This window comes from Malus domestica, chromosome 14, assembly GCF_042453785.1.
Source record: "Malus domestica chromosome 14, GDT2T_hap1".
Lineage (NCBI taxonomy): Eukaryota > Viridiplantae > Streptophyta > Magnoliopsida > Rosales > Rosaceae > Malus > Malus domestica.
Window position 1 is genome coordinate 8157579 of NC_091674.1, and position 21371 is coordinate 8178949.

At 35.9% G+C, this 21371-nt stretch overlaps 2 protein-coding genes across 3 annotated transcripts; both read left to right on the forward strand.

Moving 5' to 3' along the window:
* Nucleotides 1-535: 535 nt before the first annotated feature.
* LOC114821038 (zinc finger AN1 and C2H2 domain-containing stress-associated protein 11-like) lies at nt 536-3320 on the forward strand. The gene is made up of 2 exons (XM_029092751.2): nt 536-1125; nt 2356-3320. The coding sequence occupies exons 1-2, from the start codon at nt 1027-1029 to the stop codon at nt 3136-3138; spliced, it is 882 nt and encodes a 293-aa protein (XP_028948584.2). The 5' UTR covers nt 536-1026; the 3' UTR covers nt 3139-3320.
* Nucleotides 3321-5379: 2059 nt separating this feature from the next.
* On the forward strand, nt 5380-18952 carry LOC114821012 (protein SEMI-ROLLED LEAF 2-like). Of its 2 annotated transcripts, none has more exons than XM_070812091.1 (21): nt 5380-5558; nt 5741-6051; nt 7623-7697; nt 8677-8792; nt 9274-9388; nt 9492-9620; nt 9962-10009; nt 11563-11750; nt 11849-12045; nt 12157-12449; nt 12658-12807; nt 12898-13326; nt 14428-14577; nt 15411-15486; nt 15754-15881; nt 16132-16332; nt 16442-16582; nt 16784-16906; nt 17033-17251; nt 17351-17545; nt 18713-18952. In XM_070812091.1, exons 2-20 carry the CDS (start codon nt 5905-5907, stop codon nt 17513-17515), a joined length of 3090 nt encoding a protein of 1029 aa, XP_070668192.1. In that variant the 5' UTR covers nt 5380-5558; nt 5741-5904; the 3' UTR covers nt 17516-17545; nt 18713-18952. The 2 variants fall into 2 exon arrangements, with proteins under 2 accessions (XP_070668192.1, XP_070668191.1); XM_070812090.1 differs by having other exon boundaries at nt 18733-18952.
* Nucleotides 18953-21371: the final 2419 nt, after the last annotated feature.

Here is a 21371-nt window from a genome sequence, read left to right on the forward strand (position 1 = left end):
AATAATGTATTTTTTGCAGAAAGAACTAACACTATGTTTGGATGATGGAAATAAACTTAAAATTTTGACAAAAATTAGAACTTATAAATTGGCATGCACCAATTCCTTTGTTCGGATTCATAAACATAGAAATTTAGAATTTCCGCAAAAAAAAAACTTAGAATTTGGAACCTCCAATTCCCAAGTTTAAATTGTAAATATGTGTCATTTCCCAATTCCTGTGGTTGAAAGTTTAAAAATAACAAATTCCGTACAAATTCTATTGTTTTTTTATGTTAACCAAACAAGAAAATTCATAAATTCTTGATAATGAAGTTCCATGATTTTAAAATTCTTTATTAATCTTAAATTTTCTCTTCCAAACAAAGTGTAGCTGTTTTTCTAGGATTTAATGTATTTTTATTAATAACTGATTTCAAAAGCATTTTTATAAAAAACGCTTTCAGTTCTTCTAAGACACATCCAAATACATTTATTTCTCACTTCCGCAAAGACTCCAGTCCACATATTTTGGTTTTTATAAAGGATGATGCGAAAGAGATCAAATTTTTAAACTAAATTGTCAAACCAAATAATGTATCATCAATAAAAAATAATCACGTTAATCAATATTTAAGTAATAATCTAATCATACACATATCAATCAACGTGTAACATTCCAAAAAATACCCCCAAAAAAATTATTTTTTATTTTATTTTATAGTTTTCTACTTTTCTTCGTCTTTTCGGTTTCTCAATAAATTTCTCGGGGGCGGCTTGCAGGTTGCAGCGACTCTGTCTTTTCTTTTCTCTTGGGGAGAAAAGAAAACTAGGGCGGCCGTGGCCTTGGGATTCCCGCGTATTCGGTGTCTCTCTCTGTATCCGCGGAAGCCAAAATCCAATCCAAGCCTCGGACAATCCGATTCCAATTCCGATTCCGGCGTCTCCCAACAAATCCCGGGACCAAATAATCCGGTCAATTCTTTACATTTCAACTCATTTCGTTGATTGGCGGCGAGCTTCTACTGCCCAGCGTGCAAAATTCGGATGGGAACTCCGGAATTCCCAGATCTGGGTAGGCATTGCTACGTCGCGGAGTGCCAGAAGATCGATTTCTTGCCCTTCACTTGCGATAGCTGCCATCAGGTCCTCTCTCTCTCTCTCTCTCTCTCTCTCTCTCTCTCTCTCTATATATATATATATATATATATATATATATATATGTAAATTTCTTACCTCCATAGCTTCTATGAATATCGAATGTGTATTGTGTTTTGGAAATTTAGATTTTGGTTATTGGGATCGGGATTATGCTCTGTTTGGTTGGTTGAGGAGAAGTAGAATTACCCAGATAAAAAAAAGAAGGAAAATTTCAAATTTTGTTGATTCTTTGGGGGAGATGATTGCACTCTGTTTGGTTGCTGAGAAAAATAGAAAAAAAAGGGAAAGTTTCAAAATTTGATGATTCTTGGGAGGCAAAGCTTGGAGAAAATGCAAAATGGTCTGGATGCACATCAGATTGGATTATGAATTTGTATCTCTTGGAAAAAGAAAAGGATGAAATGCCGGAATAAATTTATCTTATTAAAAGTAGAGAGGTTGACATTCATAAATGGGTAAGGCTAGCCGACATTCATCTCTCCCAGACCCTGCGTAAAGCGGGAGCCTTGTGCACTGGGTACGACCTTTTTTAAAAGTAGAGAGGTTGACAATTTCTGTCAACATTGTCCGGACTTACAGTAAATTTCCGATCTTGGCGTTTGCTTGTGTTGAAACTTTTTAATTTTATAGGGTGGTATTTTATTCCTGCTCTGTATTTTCTTTTGATATAAATATTTGTTTCGGACTCATGTTAAATTGCCGTGCATGCGCAATGTTTGGAATTAATTGAGTTGCAAATAAGTTACTGAATGTTTACTTATGTGATGTTAAATATCAAGGTGCTAATGTTTGTGTAGTGGGAATAAATTGATGTTGTAGCTTCATGTATATAGATTTCACTCTAATGAGGAGAATATAAATGGTGGAAATGTTTGAACTTAAGAAACTGATGGTCAAATGAAGTGAAATGTATTGCACCTTCTGGAATGGTGGTGTGATTCGTCACATACATTGCGGTTTTTCACCAAATATCAAAATGCAATTGATGTATGGCAACCAATGGTTAGGGTTGAATATATCCCTAAAGTCTTTATTTTAATTTTTTTTGGGTCAAAAAAGCCTTATTTACTCAGGTTTCTACTATAGCGTAGGCTTCCATCTTTTTACCATCTTCCATCTTCCATCTTCCCGAATTGTGGATTATAGTTTTCCTGCATTATTTCTGCTTCTTGAATATTAGATTCTTCATACTGACACACGGTTGACATTATGTAGGTATTTTGTTTGGAGCATAGAAGCTACATTAAGCATAATTGTCCGAACGGTGACAGAAACAATGTTACTGTTGTCATCTGTCCCCTCTGTGCCAAAGGAGTTCATCTGATTCCCGATGAAGATCCAAACATTACTTGGGAGAGACATGTTAACACTGATTGCGACCCTTCTAATTATGAGAAAGCCACAAAGAAGAAAAAATGTCCTATCCCTGGCTGCAAGGAGATCTTAACATTCTCCAACACAATCAAGTGCAGGGATTGCATGGTAGACCACTGTTTGAAGCACCGATTTGGACCTGATCACAAGTGTCCTGGACCCAAGAAACCAGAAGCAGGATTTCCCTTTATGGGCTACTTAAGTAGGAGTAGGAAAGAAGTGTCAAAACCGAGTCATGCTCCTGCCGCATCATCCCCGAAGTGGGGTAGCTTTCTTACTGCAGCTTCATCTTTTCGAGCCTCAGCTGAAGCAAGTGTTGCAAAACTGAGTAGTGAACTTAGCCAAAAGTGGCAGATAGCAAAGGATGGAACGGGGCCGAGCAGCAGCAGCAGTGGGAGTAGAAACGGGCAGGTTGAGGTGTGTCCTCAGTGTGGTGCTAAGTTTTCCTCAGTCACCACACTAGTAGACCATGTAGAAAAAGTCCATGAGAAGAGTGGCAACCGAGCTGCTGGGGTGAAGAAAGTAACAATTGATGCCTGCCCGAAATGTAGCAAAGGATTTCGTGATCCAGTAGCACTTGTAGAGCACGTTGAGAGAGATCACGGCGGTACTTCAAGAGCATAGGTATCATTTTTGGAGAAAGTGTTTGTTATTTGTATTTTCTTTTGGATATAAATATCGCGGTTCACATTGACAAATTGCAAATGCATATAGTTTTTAAGCATTCGGATGAACTGTTTGTGTTGTAAGCTGTAAAATTGAATACAAAATTGTTTGAGAATATCGATTACCTATTAACAGCCGAATGAGATTGTGTTATACCTATTCTCTAGAAGCAGACTATTTAGTAACAGAACCAATGTTTCTAAGTTTGCTTATTTACCCATCCATGCCCATTTTCTACAATGGTATTGTATGAAATAGGGTTTGGCTTTTGTATTGAAGAAATCAAAAGAGAATGAAACGACGCAAGTAAATTTGGGTTTTCAGAAGGAAAAGTGAGCGTGCTAAAATAATTTCTCATATTTAGTTTCGACAAATGATAGAATACTTAGTGAGCTACCTTAACAACGCCATAACTCATTCCTATCAAATAGATCAAAGGCTAATTAACGAAAATATTAAGTTGAGATTTTTGTAAGACTTGTTTCGTTCTGCAGTATAGTTTTATGATTTGAACCATACTTAAAATGAATTTCGATTAAATGAATTTCGATACCATGCTTATAGAACATCAATCTTTTCCCCTTGTTTTTTTTAGTCAGTACGATGGCTCAAATTTAATAATATGGTTGCAAACTCGTTATTCACATAAATCAAATTTTAGACCCTTCACTTTACTGAACATGAGTACTACTAGACCGGTTTTATCTTCAAGCCAAGTCCAGCACCATGACCCTCTGATTACCGTTTAGTGCATGTCGGGCGGTTTAATTATGAAAGGGAATGGGCGCTTGAGTGCTTCCATTTGGAAAGAAGGTGGATAATAATCCAACTACTTAATTTAATCCATCCCTTGATGATTTTGTTTTATGCTTCATGTCTCAGATTGGATCATTTCTCTACCTTGCTTTAAGGAATAGAATGCAATTATCAACCTCATAATTGCCCTTTCTCTTCTCTAACAATATTCCTCATCAAACCTCAGCAATTATAAACTAATAAGGTCATCTCCAATGTTCCGGCCTAAAGTTAAAAGTTATAAAGTTGTATTTGACTTTAAATTTAACTTGAAAAGTTATATCATCTCTGGTGCACATTCTGACTTTTAATAATTAACTTTTATCTCTTGTGCATTAGAGATGGTTGAACTCAAAGTTAAATTTTTGTTTTATTTTATTTTGAATCTATCACTACCATAACATGTACACACACATTTTATTCCATGACATGAAAATCCATCATCCGCTTACTTCTTGTTCTCCTTTTTTATTCTCGTTCCACATCAGCATTTTGTATTTCCTAACTCGAGTGTGAGTGATTTTCATATTATGATGAAGCTAAATGGATCGAATGTACTTTGAATAATATATACATTTATAGAAGATTTTAGAAATAGTCGTTACCAATTTTCAACAGGATATAGATTATGACAATTGAATACATGCTCCATGCAAATGTTCGGAAGAAAAAATGGCAGCAAGTATTTGAAATAAAATAGTCGTTTAAGCAAGATTGAATGAGGAACCCCTTTTTAAGCAAAAATCTTATGATAATAAATATATGAAGAACCCTTTTAATTCTAGAGTTAAACCTCAATTAAATATGACTAAACACTTGACTCTAAAGTCATATATAATTTCAAATTTTCCGTTACACTGAAGAGTGATTAAATCAAATTTGAAGTCAAATATGGATTTTGCCTATAATTTTTTTGGCCCATTGGAAATAACCTAAAGCAAAATCCATGACACTAAACTCCATGGTAGAGATTAAGTGAGAAATATACGAATATATAATATCTTTTTTATTTGAGGGATATTCTACTTAACTTACGTCAAATTAGAAAATATATTCCTATAAAAAATTGAAAATATATAACAGTTAGTCACATAATACCAAGAAATGGAAAAATCATAGAACCCCAATCTTTTTCTTCCTGCTCAATAAAGGTAAGATTTTTACCAAAAAAAAAAAAAAGAAGAAGAAGAAATTAGGTAAATTAACTGTCAAAATTTCGGTTGACAAAAAGGGGAAAAAATTAACTGTCGAGAGAGCAGAGAGCACGTCTACGATCACAGAGCCTTAATAAAATGCACCCACGTCAGCATGGACCCCAAAAATCTACCAAACCCCTGGGACCCACATATTGAACCGTTGAAAACGTGTAGACGTTTTCTGAGTATTGGCGCAGCACTGCAGGCTGGACGGGTACAATTTAGACTATAAATTCGAAAATTCAAAAAAGAAAAAAAGAAAAGGGAAGAACACATAAGAAATCGCGGTGGAATATGCTGGAGTTCCGGTACATTTTCAGCGTGGCAGCATAAGGTGGATTTTCCAGCCTCAGGTCTCCCCCTGCTCGTTGCAGGCGTTCATCGGGGGTAAATTTTTTCACCACGATTTTGATAAAAAAAATCGTCGAATTTTGATGCCTTTTTGGGATTTTGGAATACCCTCTTGATTGAATTTGAAAACCCACATTGGGAACTTGTATTGAATGTTGAATTGTTCTTGAATTTTGAGGCTTTGGTTGGACTTTTGAGATTTTGCTAATTGTTCGCAGGCTGGTTTGTTTGAGAGCTACCCATCTCAGTTTTGAGCCTTTCTTTCCCTTCTCTGCACCCAAATTGTGAGCTTTTTCTCATATATTTGGAAGGGAAAGAAAGGCCAATTTCTGAGGTTCCTATTTTTCCTTCGTGTCAAATTGTATGCATCTTGTACTCGAAAATGAGCGCTGTTTCGGGGGTGATTTCGCGCCAAGTTTTGCCTGCCTGTGGCAGCCTTTGCTTCTTCTGCCCGGCATTGCGAGCCAGGTCTAGACAGCCGGTTAAGAGGTACAAGAAGCTCATTGCTGATATTTTCCCTCGGAACCAGGTTCGTTTTGCTCTCGTATTTTACCTAGATGGGCTGTTGTTTGCATTTGATTCGTTACTTGTTCCCTAAGATAATTTTACCTTTTGTAAAGAGACTTGTCTGGGACTCTGGATGATAAGATAGCCATCTCTATGTGCCTTTTGTGGGTTTGGAAAAGTGTTGATGTTATAGTAGATATGCAGTCCATTGCTGGATGACGGACTTCTGCTGTGAAAATGCAACCATTTGACATGACTATTAAAGTAATGGTTTTTCCTAAGTGAACTGAAATTCAGAGGAGCATTCCGCAACTTGCTACCAACCATTACATAGTCTAATTGAGTAGATTGAGTATTTAAGAATCGTCTGTATTGTTTGAGTTTTGACAATCTAGGTTGTTGAACCTTCTCAAATACTATCCCTCCTCTAAACTAAAACATATAAGTGGTACTTGAATTAATTGACAGATACTGGGCCCATTCATTTTGTTTTTACAACTACATTTCTATTTAATACTACATGGAAAAACAGGGTTTAGTGATCTTAGGTCCTTGATTGATTGATGTGCCTGGAAAAATGGACCCCTTGCCAAGTAAATTTTTTATTATGTAACTTCAGATGTAGACAGATATTGAAGTTCATTATGGCTCTGACAGGTAATTGAAAACTAGGTATCTGTTGCGTGCCATTTGAGACTGAACTTAGAATTATGCAATATGCATCATTGTCTAGTAAAATGAGTATTTCATGACTCTCATAATTGATTTCAAACCCAGTTTCTGATATTGTTGCCTGCCATTCGAGGCTGAAATGTGGCCTGAAAAGAACAACTTATTTAATAGATTCTTTACTTCATAACACAATCATGTCTATTGGTGTAGGAAGTTGTTTATGGCTCTAATTGAAAACAAAGCATTGTGATCGTTGTGTGCCATGCCGTTATTAACTGAAGGCCTTATGCATGATGTGTTGGTGGTGTCCTGTTTTTATCTTCTTATTTACATCATGGTTTTTATTTTTCTTGATAGTTTAATTCTTATACAATGAGGTCAGTTGGAGTATAGAAGAAAAAAATTTTAGCTTGCGTTTGCTGATGCTACCAATGCCTTTCAAACTCAGTTAAGAAGAATTTGTTTCTTTCTTTGGTTGATAAATACTAGTTGATCAAACCTTTTTTTTTCTCATTCGTATAGTTTTTATTCTACTCACCCAAGGGAGCATTTTGTCAGAACAGTATGCAAAAATGTATGTTTGTGTTACTTCTTTTTGGGTTTTTACCCTGGTCAGAACACATGTTTCTTTGATTGAAAAATCATGGTTATAAACCATCAAATTAATTTTCCTTGCATTCCGAACTATGCCTAATTTTCTAGCTCGTCAATGAAATATTGTTTCATTAGTTAAGCATGCTATACCTCAACATTCATGTAAAATATTAAAATGTGGTTTAATTACGTTGATTATGAAGTTTTAACATCAATGCAATCACTTTCCTAGTGAGTGATGTGCTCGTTTTCCTTTCATTCCCTTCCCCCTAAATTGTGTGTATGCTATATCAAGATTCAGGACTTTTAATCTTTACATTTTGACAGGAAGAGGGACCTAATGATCGGAAGATTGGGAAGTTGTGCGAATATGTTGCCAAAAATCCTTTGCGAATCCCAAAGGTATCAATTATAATGTGTCTTAAGCTAGGTCCATTTTTACAATCACATGGTTCACCAATATATATAATTTTATAACCTTATTTGAGGGATCCCAAACATAACCTTATCTGAGGGATACCTTGTGCGGCACTCTCTGACTTGTAATCGATGATCTGAACCATCTATCTTTTAGTTCTTCATTCAAAGGTCATCCTTGCAAAAAAAAAAAAAAAAAAAATTAGACAAAACAGCTACCACTAAAGACATCTATTTGTAGCGAAGAAAATAGACCAACATGGTATTCCAAGAAGACACTAATTGAGTGGTTAGCGGTTTCAAATTTGAGTGATTTTTGCAAGGACAATCTTTGAGTGAAGACCTAAAATGAGAGGGTCAGATCATCAAACAACAAGGGGAGCGGGCCCTACAAGTGTGTCCCCCAAATAAGTTTACAGATCCCTCAAGAAGCTTCCTCCATATATTCTCATCATATTTAACATAATTCATAATAAAAACAAACAAAGATTATATCGTAAATTAATTGATAATTTGTTTAAAGGAGAGAGGGAAGAAAACATTGGGAAATAAGTTGACCAAAAGAGTTGAGAGAAAAGGATGGATGTAGTTATTAGTAAGTCATACAATGTGTGAAATGATGATGTGAATTTATGACCCTTCTAATAGGTTTCTCAAATCAATTTCTGATATTGAATTTCAGCTATGGTTCAATGATTCAATCTTTTTATAGTTTTCCTAATTTTTCTGATTGGGGTTACCAATGGAATCAAACCTTTTCCTTGCACCACGAATATGTGACATGCTTCACTATGTGATTATTTGTCAATAAATATTCAGCCTTCCTTGCTTCCTTTTTCTACAAAGTGAAATATCTTTTGTATTACAGTATTTTTCAGGAGTTGCATCTTAAAGATTTTTCTGAAATACAGATAATGTTAAATATTCTCTCTTTTCCAACGAAATTTGAATATTTTGGGAGCAGATTACAACTTATCTTGAGCAAAGGTGCTACAAAGAATTGAGGAATGAGAACTTTCGATCCGCAAAAATTGTAATGTGCATTTACAACAAATTGCTGATTTCTTGTAAGGAGCAAATGTGAGTTCTTCCTTCTCTAATTTTTTTTTTGTTCCATTATCTCTCTCTCTCTCTCTCACACACACACACACACACATATTGAACGAGACCCCACACTTTTCAAATAGCAGTATTGACCATTCAAACAGAGTGAAAATTTGCTTTTAAGATGGTCTCATTTAGGGCTTAGAGTTGAGCTCTAAGGTCCAAACTTTAAGCAACACTTCAAACCCTAGTATCTGATTCTGTGAATTCAGAGTCTCAGACTATTCAGTTGGAATGATATGTTTGAATATGAGGTAGTGATCCACATTCTGGCAACGTATAACATTGCAGGAATCTCCAACAATAACCTCTCTCTCTCTCTCTCTCTCTCTCTCTCTCTCTCTCACTTAAGCTCTCTGTTTATTTGTGCTTGTGGGCTATATGTATAAAATATGTAAATGCATATGTTTGTGTGTGCGATTACATGGTTAATTTATGTTCAGTGACATTTCCCTAGGCCTCTTTTTGCGAGTAGCTTGCTCAGCATTATGCATACACTTCTGGATCAAACACGGCAAGATGAAATGCAAATTATAGGATGTCAGACTCTTTTCAACTTTGTAAATAATCAGGTTTGTGAATATGTGGTTTATGGACTTCTTCACTTTTAATTTGTCACCAGCCAGGTTGGCTAGAGAAAATTTCAAATTTAATCAGTCTCTCTGTATTTTCCAGACGGATGGAACTTACACGTTCAACTTAGAAGGCTTTATTCCAAAACTCTGTCAGATAGCTCAAGAGCCGGGGGAAGATGAAAGGGCAAGTAATCTACGTTCAGCTGCACTCCAAGCCCTTTCTTCAATGGTACCCTTTTCATATTGTTTCTGTTATAAATGTAACACTACACCTTAGCAATATGTGAAATTCAAAATTCAAAATGAAACATGCTATGGGAGATGCTTATTACACTTTGGTTTGATCTTTTTTTTTTTTTTTTTTTTTGTCTCCCTTTTTCTTGAACTTAGCAATTTTGTCCCCTTTATCATGACTGATATACTTTTCTACATTCTATGCCTGATGAAGCTCTTAAAAATGAAATAATATGATATCTCTGTTGGAAATTTATGCCATTCACAACATGTTTTCTCAATGCTCAGAACCTATATCTCTAATGCAAACTAAGTTTTCTAAATTTTATTTTGCAGGTTTGGTTTATGGGTGAGAAGTCTCATATATCAGTCAAGTTCGATAGCGTAAGTACATTCAAAGTTTCTTAAATCTTGTTCCAAACTTTCAAGTAATCTTTGTATAGTTATAGTTGATTAATGTGAAGATAATTTTTTGGATCACCCTCAACGATAAATTAAAATCTATTCTTTAAAATTTTGCATTAACTATCAACTATTAACACCAGCTGGACCTTTTGATAATCATTTCATTTTTAGTTGTTAGTTTTCACCTTTTGTGCTTGAGATATGAGGAAAGTTGTGGGGAGAAAGGAGGGATGGAGAAGGGTGGGTAAGAAATAAAGTACAATGAATGAAAACAAAATCTTGTAGGGCGAACAACTTAAAATAGTTTTTGGTTTTTAGGTTTCAATTTGTGTACCTTCCCTTGTACATCTCTCCCACCATCTGTCCTCCACTTCCGCATCCCACCTTATCTCCATATACTTTTCCTATGTCTCAAGCACACAGAAAAAATTAAAACTAAAAACGAAATGGTTACCAGACGGGCCTTAAGTTGTTCCCATTTTCTTTTCACAATCTTTCAGATGGTTAAAATCTTTTACCTGGTAGAGTATCATTTTATAATTATGAACTTATGAGCCATGACTAGCCTAGGGCTCCATTTTGATTGCCAATTTCAAATATGAGGGATTGTCAACTTTCACTACCCATTTCAGTTAATGTTAAAGGTTGAATTGAAAGAATATACGATACAGCAACAGCAACAAAGCCTTATCCCACTAAGTGGGGTTGGCTGTATGAATCCTAGAAAGCCATTGCACTCGGTTTTGTGCCAAGTCTTCCGTTAGCTCCAAGTGATTGAATATATGATAGCAATGTGAAAAAAAAACTTGGTACTTGTGAGCAAAAATAAATTAAATACATATTTCGAACGTTCATTATAATGAATGATATTAAAATCCTAATATTGCATTCAATCTAATAATTCATATGGATCTGAAAAGTCTTGCTAATGCAGTAATGAGTAACCCTAACAAGTAACCTAAAAATCTTGGACTCCTTATAGATCAAAGAAAGATAGCTGGATTAAAACTCTTGTATGTGGTTGTTCACTACAGTTTTTTTTTTTTCACAAAGTGCTGATGGATATGATGTGACTCAGTCTTCTAACCTTTCTACTGTTGTCTAAATTTTCCATATTCAATCTGAAAATTCTTTAGATTATTGTTTAATTAAGATCGCATCAGAAAATGATTATTTGCTGAACTGTGTTCCTCTGGTTACAATTAGCAGAGAGTATGCAAATAAACTACCGAGAGAGAGCAAATCCAATTACAATAGGACAAAAAATTGATCTCATAGAGTATAGATTTTAAAATAGTGTGGTTATTTTAATATTCCTTCATCTTTAGTGGAAAGTGACCAACTTTTCCTTCTTTCTTTTAATTAACTTTATTGAAAGCCACAATTATGTGTAAGTGCTGCATTGGTTTTTCGGTTTTAAGATTATATTACTCTTCACTCATTTACTTCTCGAAGTCATTCTTATGAAGCAGCTAGAACGAATGCTACCTTAAATCCTCTTGACATTGTTCTTTTTCCCTATTAATATACAGATTGTTGCAGTTGTCTTGGAAAATTATGGAGGTTCAAATAAAACTACAGAGAACCTTGAAGGCTCAAAGCGGTGGGTGCAGGAAGTGCAAAGTAACGAGGGTCATGGTTCTTCTTCCCCAGATGTCACCATCAGGCTTACATCTTGGAGCACCCTTGTGGATGACAAAGGCGAACTAAATGTGACAGTGTATGTCTCTGTTGGCACGAGATTTTGTTGATGGCTTTACATGTTTGTCAACATGTCAATTCATTTCAATTATTAATGTTTGTTTTCTTATGCTATAGGGAAGATGCCAAGAACCCCTGCTTTTGGTCTAGGGTTTGCCTGCACAACATGGCCAAGCTAGCCAAGGAGGCTACAACAATCAGACGTGTCCTGGAATCTCTGTTCCGTTACTTCGACACAGGGAACTTATGGTCTCCCAAATATGGTCTTGCTATCCCAGTCCTAAAGGATATACAAGTTTTAATGGATGATTGTGGTATTTAATTTTACCTTCTGTATACATCATCTTTGGTCCTGTCAGATGTTTCAACCACAAAAGCTCTTCTATTGATGACTTATCCAGCCTTTTGATATTTGCTTGTTGCAGGGCAAAGTACACATATTTTGCTTTCCATTCTAATCAAGCATTTGGATCACAAAAATGTCCTCAAACAACCCAACATGCAGCTCGAAATAGCGGAGGTTACCACCTCTCTTTCTCAACTTGCCAAGGTTGAGCCCTCTGTGGCAATAATTGGTGCAGTAAGTGATGCCATGAGGCATTTGAGGAAGAGCATTCACTGCTCGCTTGATGATGCTAATTTGGGAACAGATGTAACAAAATGGAACAGAAGCTTTAGAGAAGTGGTGGATAAGTGCCTTGTACAGTTATGTTATAAGGTGCTACTCATTTACTACAGTTACTGAATGAACTTTGCGCCTACAAATGCACTATCACGAAATTTTCTTGAGTTAGATTGCTACTTGTAGTGTTAGTTCTTATCATGGCAAATAGTTTAGTGAGTCTACAAGTTTTTATAGTTCAGATTTCACTTGTTATCCAAGACTTAATCAAACGTACAACAACTAATCTGTCATTGTTGAACAGGTTGGAGAACCAGGACCAATCCTTGATGCTATGGCTGTTATGTTGGAAAATATCTCGACTATTACAGTTATAGCCAGAAATACAATCTCTGCTGTTTATCGTACAGCTCAAATTGTAGCTTCCTTACCAAATTTGTCCTATCAAAACAAGGCAAGTAGTATAACTTATGTTCTTGTAAAATTTGTGATTCTTTCTGTCTTATAAAGAGTTTTAATTATTTGTTTTGTGCACTTTTAATAGGCTTTCCCTGAGGCATTGTTTCATCAATTACTGCCAGCTATGGTCCATCCAGACCATGAAACACGTGTTGGAGCACATCGCATCTTCTCTGTTGTTCTTGTGCCATCTTCAGTTTGTCCTACTCGATCCTCACCTAATACTGAGTCAAAAAAGGCATTGAATTTTCCCAGGACACTCTCAAGAACTGTATCTGTCTTTTCTTCTTCAGCTGCCCTCTTTGAGAAGCTAAGGAGAGAGAAAATTTCTTCACGAGAAAGTATTTGTGAAGAGGACAATGAAAATACAGATAATGAGGGGGAACAAAGAGATACCAATAATGGGATTCTGAGCAGATTGAGGTCTTCTTATAGTCGGACATATAGCATAAAAAGTTCTCCTGCACCTTCATCAACAAAAGAAAATTCTGTCAACAGTTCGACTAAGGAACCTGTGAGTTTGTAAAATTGTTTCTTTAATCTTTTTCTGGAATAATTATGAAATTCATTACATCTCCAATATGCTTGTCTAGTTTTATTGTCGGTGATTTCTTTAGGAAAACTAACAAAAAGTCCAAAAAAACTTTAGTTTTAATGAAAGAGGACAAATAAGAGTGTAGTGAATAGTAGCAGGGAAAGGTAAAAAATGTGATTTTTCGTTAAAAGTGAACAGTACCAGGAGTGTTTCATTAAAACTCCCTTTCTTTTTTAGTGCTTGCCTCATTGACGCATCCATTCACAAACCTATAAATGCTTACCCCTTTGCTTGTATTGGTAATGAGTCATCTATCTTCGGTGGGGCATAAATTATACTTTAAACCGAAATACAGGGCAGTTACTTGGCATAAGTTTTGTCTATATCCTAATTATGTTAGTGGTTTCACTTTCGTCTCTAATCTATACATTAGTTATGTACTTGACTAAGCAATAGTTGAATTCCTTGGTTTTGGTTGGGTAAGGATCAGCTTCCAAATCACTTGCCATAAATATATTTTTATTTATTGTGGTTTGACTGTGTGGGACTTGATTAGTTGAATGCCTGGATTTTAGCTGGACTAGGGTCCAAGCTTCAGTGTGTAATTTCTCGTGGGTATCAAATCCAGCTTTGTTCATAGTGTATCGACTTTTTTCACTAGATGAAAGGTCTCGAAACGTTCAGCACAATGAATTTCTGAAAACTAGTTAAGATTTGGTTTATAATTTTTTCTTTGAAATACTTTGTAAACCCATTGGGTTTTCAGAGGGTTTTCAGTTTGAAACTAAAACATGAGATTCGACGATTGCCTAAAATGCTACCAAGTTTCTAGTTCCAAGGGATTTTCAGTTTGAAATCTCCACTACTCATTCCTCACTTCTGTGTTTATTTGCAAGATGTAGCATGGATCTTCAGCCATATTGTTCTTTCTGCCTCCATATGTTTTCCTCCCTCCCGGAGGTTGTTAGTTTTATTTACGTTGTTGGCATATTCCATAATAATTTAGACTTATGGAGTTCAGTAGTTGTCTAACAACATTGATTTGGTTATGAATGACTGATTCCATTTGTTAAACCTCAGGAAGCTAATTCCCTCAGATTGAGCAGCCACCAGATAACTCTCTTGCTTTTATCAATTTGGGCGCAATCCATCTCTCCCGGGAACATGCCGGAAAACTATGAAGCAATTGCTCATACGCTTAGCCTCGTAGTGCTGTTTTCTCGGGCCAAGGTAATTGTTGGGTTGACGTTACTTGATTAGTCTTTTCTATTATATATGCTGGTGATGTTTTATATAGTTTCTTTTCTTTTGGGATAGGACTTTCATTTTGATGGTATCCCATATTGACAGCATGTTTACACCATATCTTCTTAGTGCTTAAGAAGTTTTTGAAATTAGTTTCTTTCAAGCAGGGGAACATGATGATGACTAAGCATCCTATGTCCTATCTGAAGCCACTTTTAGCTAGAACTGAAATTAACATGTTAGCAATTTAGTTCATTTCAGTCTTTCTGAATATTAAAAGCCTTTTTTACTTCAGAGAGCCAATGGATTAGTTAACATCGCCATCGCATTATTTCCTCCCGAACTTGCTTAGGCACCGCACTAGTAAAGGTTGATTTATCTTCCCTATGACTTCAAACCGTATGAGTTGGACCTGGGACAGTTGGAGTAGCTTTGATTATTATGTAATTGAACTAGTTTGAAAATGGAAATGATCACTTAATTTCTATGTCCCTCAAAAGTTGTCCTAGTTCCTTGCTGGTTTGAAGATCAAGACATTGTATTAATCTTTTGTAACTGCTGCTAACTGCTTTATAAACTTCTCAGTTCAATCCCCACCTTGTAGGTCATTGTGTTATGTATTTTGAGGGTAATGTCACCATGGGCAAACTGTGACTCTAAAATATATGGAGAATTCAGAATTTTAAAGGGATGACTTGGAGAACTTTTGCCAGTTGTATACCCGCATAGTGGCACTATTTATTGTTTCACTCCTTCGTCTTTGTCGCTTTTATGGTCCCATTTTCTCTTTTCTTATTATTGTTTATCGTTTGTTGTAGAATTCCAGAATTGAGGTTCTTGTTCGAAGTTTTCAACTGGCATTTTCCTTGCGGAACATATCTCTTAATGAAGGAGGTGAACCAGGCAGTCTGTCCAAACTAATGAGCATATGCTCTATGCTTGCGTTTTCATTTGTGATATAATTGTACATTATTTTATTTGCTAATATTAAATATAAATTAGATAGAGAAGAAAACATGAGAAAATTTATCTAAATTAAAACCTTCACACTAAAGAGATAGATGTATAAACGAAGTAAAATCTTGGTTAAGTAATAGACTGGATAGTCAATAATTTATTTGTTAGGATGTAATATCAAGCACTTTCCCCCTTTCTTTTCAGGGCTGCTGCCACCATCCCGTCGCAGGTCCCTTTTTACCCTTGCAACTTCAATGATTCTCTTTCTATCAAAAGCATACAATATTGTTTCTCTTGTTTGTAGAGCCAAGGCGGTACTTGTGGATAAAATAGTAAGTTTCTCTTTTCAGGTGAAGTTTATTCGAATAGGTTGCCTCTTTTTGATTTCCAGTGGTCTCATAAGCTCCAGATTCTCTTTAATAACTACTTACTTATGCATTCGACTTTTTGCTTAAACTTATCGATTTTGAAAGACACGAAGAAAGTGAACCATGTACTGGCATATTTTTATGTGAGATTTCCATAATCAAACGTCTCTAGTCAAACCTAAAATAGCTTTGACACCTTTATATTCTTAATCAGGTTGATCCGTTCCTGCATTTGGTTGAAGATCGCAAGTTACAGGCTGTCAAGACTGGACCGAACCATCCCAGACATCTTTATGGATCTGAAGAAGATGATAATATGGCATTAAAATCTCTATCAGAGATCAATATTACTGAAGAGCAAACCAAGGAATTTTTTGCTTCTGAAGTTGTGAAGAGCTTGGAAAGATTGTTAGATGTAAGCTTTTTTACTACTTTTAAGCATTTTGGACTGCTTATTCATAGTAAAAGGAAGAAAAATCATTTGTGCTATACCATGGATAATGAATAGCGAGCTATTTATGCAGGCTGAAATGTCTACTATAAGGGAGGAGCTGCTCAGTGAATTCTTACCTGATGATGTGTGTCCACTGGGAGCCCAGTTGTGTATGGATGCCCCGCAAAAGTTGTATCAGGTTGATTCGAGGGACACTAAATCTATGAAAGAGGTAATTACCCTTCATAGCTTTCACTTTTGTTTTTGTTTTTTTGGTTACTAGATCCTATGTCTGTGCGAGGGTGTGGCACCTAAAACATAAGCGTTGGGAGGGAAGAAACGAGGGTACTTATTATCACACTATACTTAGGGGTGGCCAACATCAAGTTTTCTCTTAATGCTTAGGCCTCATGATTTTATTCTTGTAATGCAGGATGCTCCAATATTTTCATTGGACGATGATTATTTTCAAGGTTCATTTGATAGCCAAAAGAACAACTTGGATTTTTCTGCAGAGTCTCACAATCTTTTGAGTGTCAGTCAACTTATTGAATCAGTACGTTAGTCACTATATGTTGTACATTTAGTTTTATGGCTTTTAAAGAAAAAGCCTTCTGTTTGTTCACTAGCAAGATTCAGAGAGAGAGGTGTTCACCACTACAAGGTTTTTTCATGCGCCCAGGTCCTGGAGACCGCACATCAAGTTGGAAGAGTATCGGTCTCAAATGCACCTGATGTGCCATACAAGGAGATGGCCGGCCAGTGTGAGGCACTCCTGTTGGGAAAGCAGCAGAAGATGTCAAATTTGATGAGTTCCCAACCGAAGCAGGAATATTTGATGAATCAGTCTTTACAAAATCACAGTGATGACGCCAAATGGATGACATCCGACTCACATAGGGTACTGCCTTCTGGCTATAACCTAAATTAATCATACTTAATTCAATGTACTCTGGCTGGCATCTTCAATCTAAAATTGTGAATTTGAATGACAATGCAGAGCGGAAATCCATTTGTTGACGACACTGCCAATTCATACAAACCATCCCCTAGCACAGGCCATGCCCCGATGATGTGTGTAACCGAATACCAGCATCATCCGCACTCTTTCAGACTACCAGCGTCGAGTCCGTATGATAACTTCCTAAAAGCTGCAGGTTGCTGATTCTATACTAGTGATGAAAGAAAATTACAGGTAATCCAGTGAATTTAAAAAGCTCAAGGGCTACCAGCTTTACCTATAGGCTTATTATATTGAAACCCCACATGTTGTTGAATATACCTCACATACTTAATACACCCCATATTTGCTTTTTTAATTCAAACCTATCTTAATACACCCCATTTACTTTCTTATAGTACCCTCACTCCCCACACTCTCACCATATACCTTATATTTTCTACATACACCACCCTACACTCTTCAAATTTTAGGTGTAAATACATAAGGTCATCCAAAAGTACTTTCGGTGTAAAGCTGAAGCCGGTGTGTATTTCGAAATTTTTTCAATTTTTCTGTTGGAGTGGTGCCAACAATTGTTTGATTATTTGCATGTGTTTATCCCTTCATGTTTCTCTATCCCTTCCATGGAAAGAGGTGGAAGGCTGTGGGTATTCCGTACCAGTAGATGAGGAAGATGATTTTCGCAACAGTGGATGAGGAAGATGAGGAGGATAAAAATCCAAAAAAAAAAAATATGGCAGCTATAGAAGTGTAGAGCTTTATATAGAGTAGGAGCAGTGGCACTGGGTAATGGGGATTAAACAAATATTAGGGTTGATGATGATGATTCCTCTTCTTTTCCTTTGATTGAATCATGGGAAAGGATTTAGTTATTGAATCATTGAATTAGAGGAAGAGATTAGGTTGTTACGCTGCTTTTAAAATCAAGGGATCTTTGTGATCTAATGTGGCGAAGGTTTATTAGGTGTGTGATTCTCATCATCAATCATATTTGTTTTTAATGGATATCATTCATAACACAGTTATATGCATGCCGATGTCATTGAAATCACTTAACAATGAAAATACGAAGTCTTACCTCATGTAAAGTTTCCGAAACATTGATTTCATGTTTCATTTGTCTTTTTTCAATTAACATGGTTGTAGTTTCATTGATTCTACAATGGAGGATGAGAGTGGTTTTGAGAGTTGAAGAAGATAAATAAACTTGGGATATACATGTGAAAAGTAATTTGGATTTTTTTTTTCTTTCTTTAAAATCTTATATGGTCGAAATTGTCATTACATATTAGGTATGTAAGTCACTTAATATTAAATTTTAATGAAGGGTGTATTCAACGTATTGTGGGATGCTAATAAAAAAAGCCTTAACTATATTGTTTTATTTTTCACTTTTAGCTTTTAACTTTTTCATTTAGGCTCTGTAACTTGAGGAAGAGATTGCTGTCATCAAAGATCGGCCAAGTTTTTTATTCTTTTTGTTTTCCAATTACACTAATTCAATTTTTTTTTATGTATAAAAGTTAAAAAAAAATTGTTACTTTCAATTGTTATTGTATAGCTTCATGAATCACAAGTTTCACTTGGATGTTTTATTTGGAACATTTCCAATTTTCTTATTAAATTGTACATTTCCAATTTTCTTACTAAATTGTACATTTCCAATTTTCTTACTAAATTGTACGAGTCTAATTATAGAGATTGAGCTGGATAGGCTTGTCTTAGACCTAATCATATCCTATATTTGGTGCGTATCAAGACTAAGGGGGTGGGATAATATTTTATAATATTATTCTATGTTTGGGGCAGAGATGAATGGCGTCGATTCGAATATAAATTACTTTCAGAATTATGTGATGAATCTTTATATTTATTTCAAAAACCAAAAATATCAATTTGATCATTTGGATAAAAATAAATGTTCTTGCCGGAAACGAATTCCACACAATCATATAATCCTAGCAACCAAGAAATGAATATACATGTTAGACCTTGTATGGTTCAAGTCGATGCCCATGGAAAGACATTTCGAGTGGTTCTCATCAGTTTCTTAGAAGTTGCACGTTTGAGGTGGGCAACGGAGAGAGGGTGAGGTTTTGGGAGGATGGGTGGTTAACAGGGGGACCGATGAAGGAGCAATTCCCCAGACTATTCCTACTTTCGAGGAAGCACAATCAAAACATCTCGAGCTTCGTGGAAGTTTCATCAAATCCTTTGAGTTGGAACTTTGATTTTAGGAGAAACTTGAATGAGATGGAGATAGTAGAGGTGGCCACATTATTACAGAAACTGGAAGAGGTTCGTTTGTCTCCATTAAAGATGGATAACAGAAGGTGGAATCTGGAAGCTTCAGGTTTGTTCTCATGCAAATCTTATCGGTCACTACTGACAAACAATGGGAGTGTGCACTATTTTCCACCCTACCCTCAGATTTGGAAATCAAAAGTTCCTCCGAAGGTTAAAATACTTGTATGGCTTGTGGCCAATGGGAATCTAAACACATGCGACAGAATTCAAAGGAGAAACCCGCTTATGTGCTTATCACCACATTGGTGTAGCCTGTGCAAAGCCGAGGAGGAGAGTGTAGATCACATCTTTCTTCATTGCTTCTACTCGATTCAACTGTGGTGGAAATTGTTTCAGGAGGTTAAAGCGAGATGGGTCATTCCTAAAGGGTGTTTCGAACTACTAAGCACAAATTTTAAGGCACTTGGAAAAAGGAAAAAATCCAAAGTTTTGTGGGGTTGCCTGGTATCGGCAATTTTCTGGAATATATGGCTGGAACGCAACAAGAGGATTTTTGAAGACTATACTGGAGTGGGGGCAGAAGAACTTTGGGGGAGAGTAAAATATTGGGCAGCTTTTTGGGCTTCGGTCACTAAAGAGTTTAATAATGTTTCTCTATCTCAAATACTTTGGGATTTGTTAGCAGCAGTTAAGTGAGCTAGGTCTAAAAATGGCTGCTGTAGCCAAATCCTAATGGGTTTTTCCCTGTTATACAGTTAGTGGATTTCTTATCCACTTCTGTGTTGTTCTCTTTTCTTTAATAAAATTGTTTCTTCTCAAAAAAAAAAAATGTTAGACCTTGTATGGTTGAAAGTGAGTGAAAAGCTCTCTCGTGCCTAAGTGACTAGTGGACAGAATGAATACGAAAGCCCTAGTTCTTTTGGAGGACAAATTACCTTTTCATGGTTGAGGAGGGCCATATCTATATAGTGGCAAGTCTAAGTTTGAAGGTGATCCATTAGGCCAATTGTGGCATCCTATAATTGGCTTGTTTAAGACTTGTTATCACTCTTATTAAACCATTTAATCGTTTGACTTTAGAAAACGTGAAAGTCACCTATTAAGAGTCTCGTTTAAGGAGACCTCTTAACCGCATCAAATTTCATGACCTATGACCGAGCCATGATTGTAGGGATTTTTATCCACAGGCCACAATTGTAGGGATTTTTATCCCGTTGTTGGCACTGCAAGTTAATTCCTTGTCTAGCGAGAGTGACACACATGGACACGTTAAGAGCCACCTTACACCCGATTGTGGTGAGGATATGCGTTGACTCCAAAGGTTAACGCTTAGTGAAGTAAGGAAAGAATGGTATTGTATTTATTTTGTTTATTTATTTTTTTGGTACAATGATAGCATTAGTGAGTTAAATAACTAGAGAATCGGTGATAATGGAGACTATACCACAATAATTATTTTCTGCCACTGCGATAAAGCGTCATCTGCATATATATTTTAATATTAATAGGCCAATTGCGTGTAGCAAGAGGCTACTAGATATATAAAGTCGCCACCCTAAAATGGAGAAACTTTCATATGCCAATAATCCCCTTCCTTTCAACTCTTGAAAATGATGATAATTTAATTAAGAAGAGAAAATAGTAAAAATGCCCCATCCCACGTTTTTTTTTCTCCATTTATGGAAGTAGTTTTGCTGACCTTTTCTTTTGAATTTTTTGAATCACACATTTTAAATTTTAAAAAAAAATTAAAAAAAAATGAAAGGGCAAATTGCATGGCAATAGGCTAGTATATATTTAAAAAGGAAGT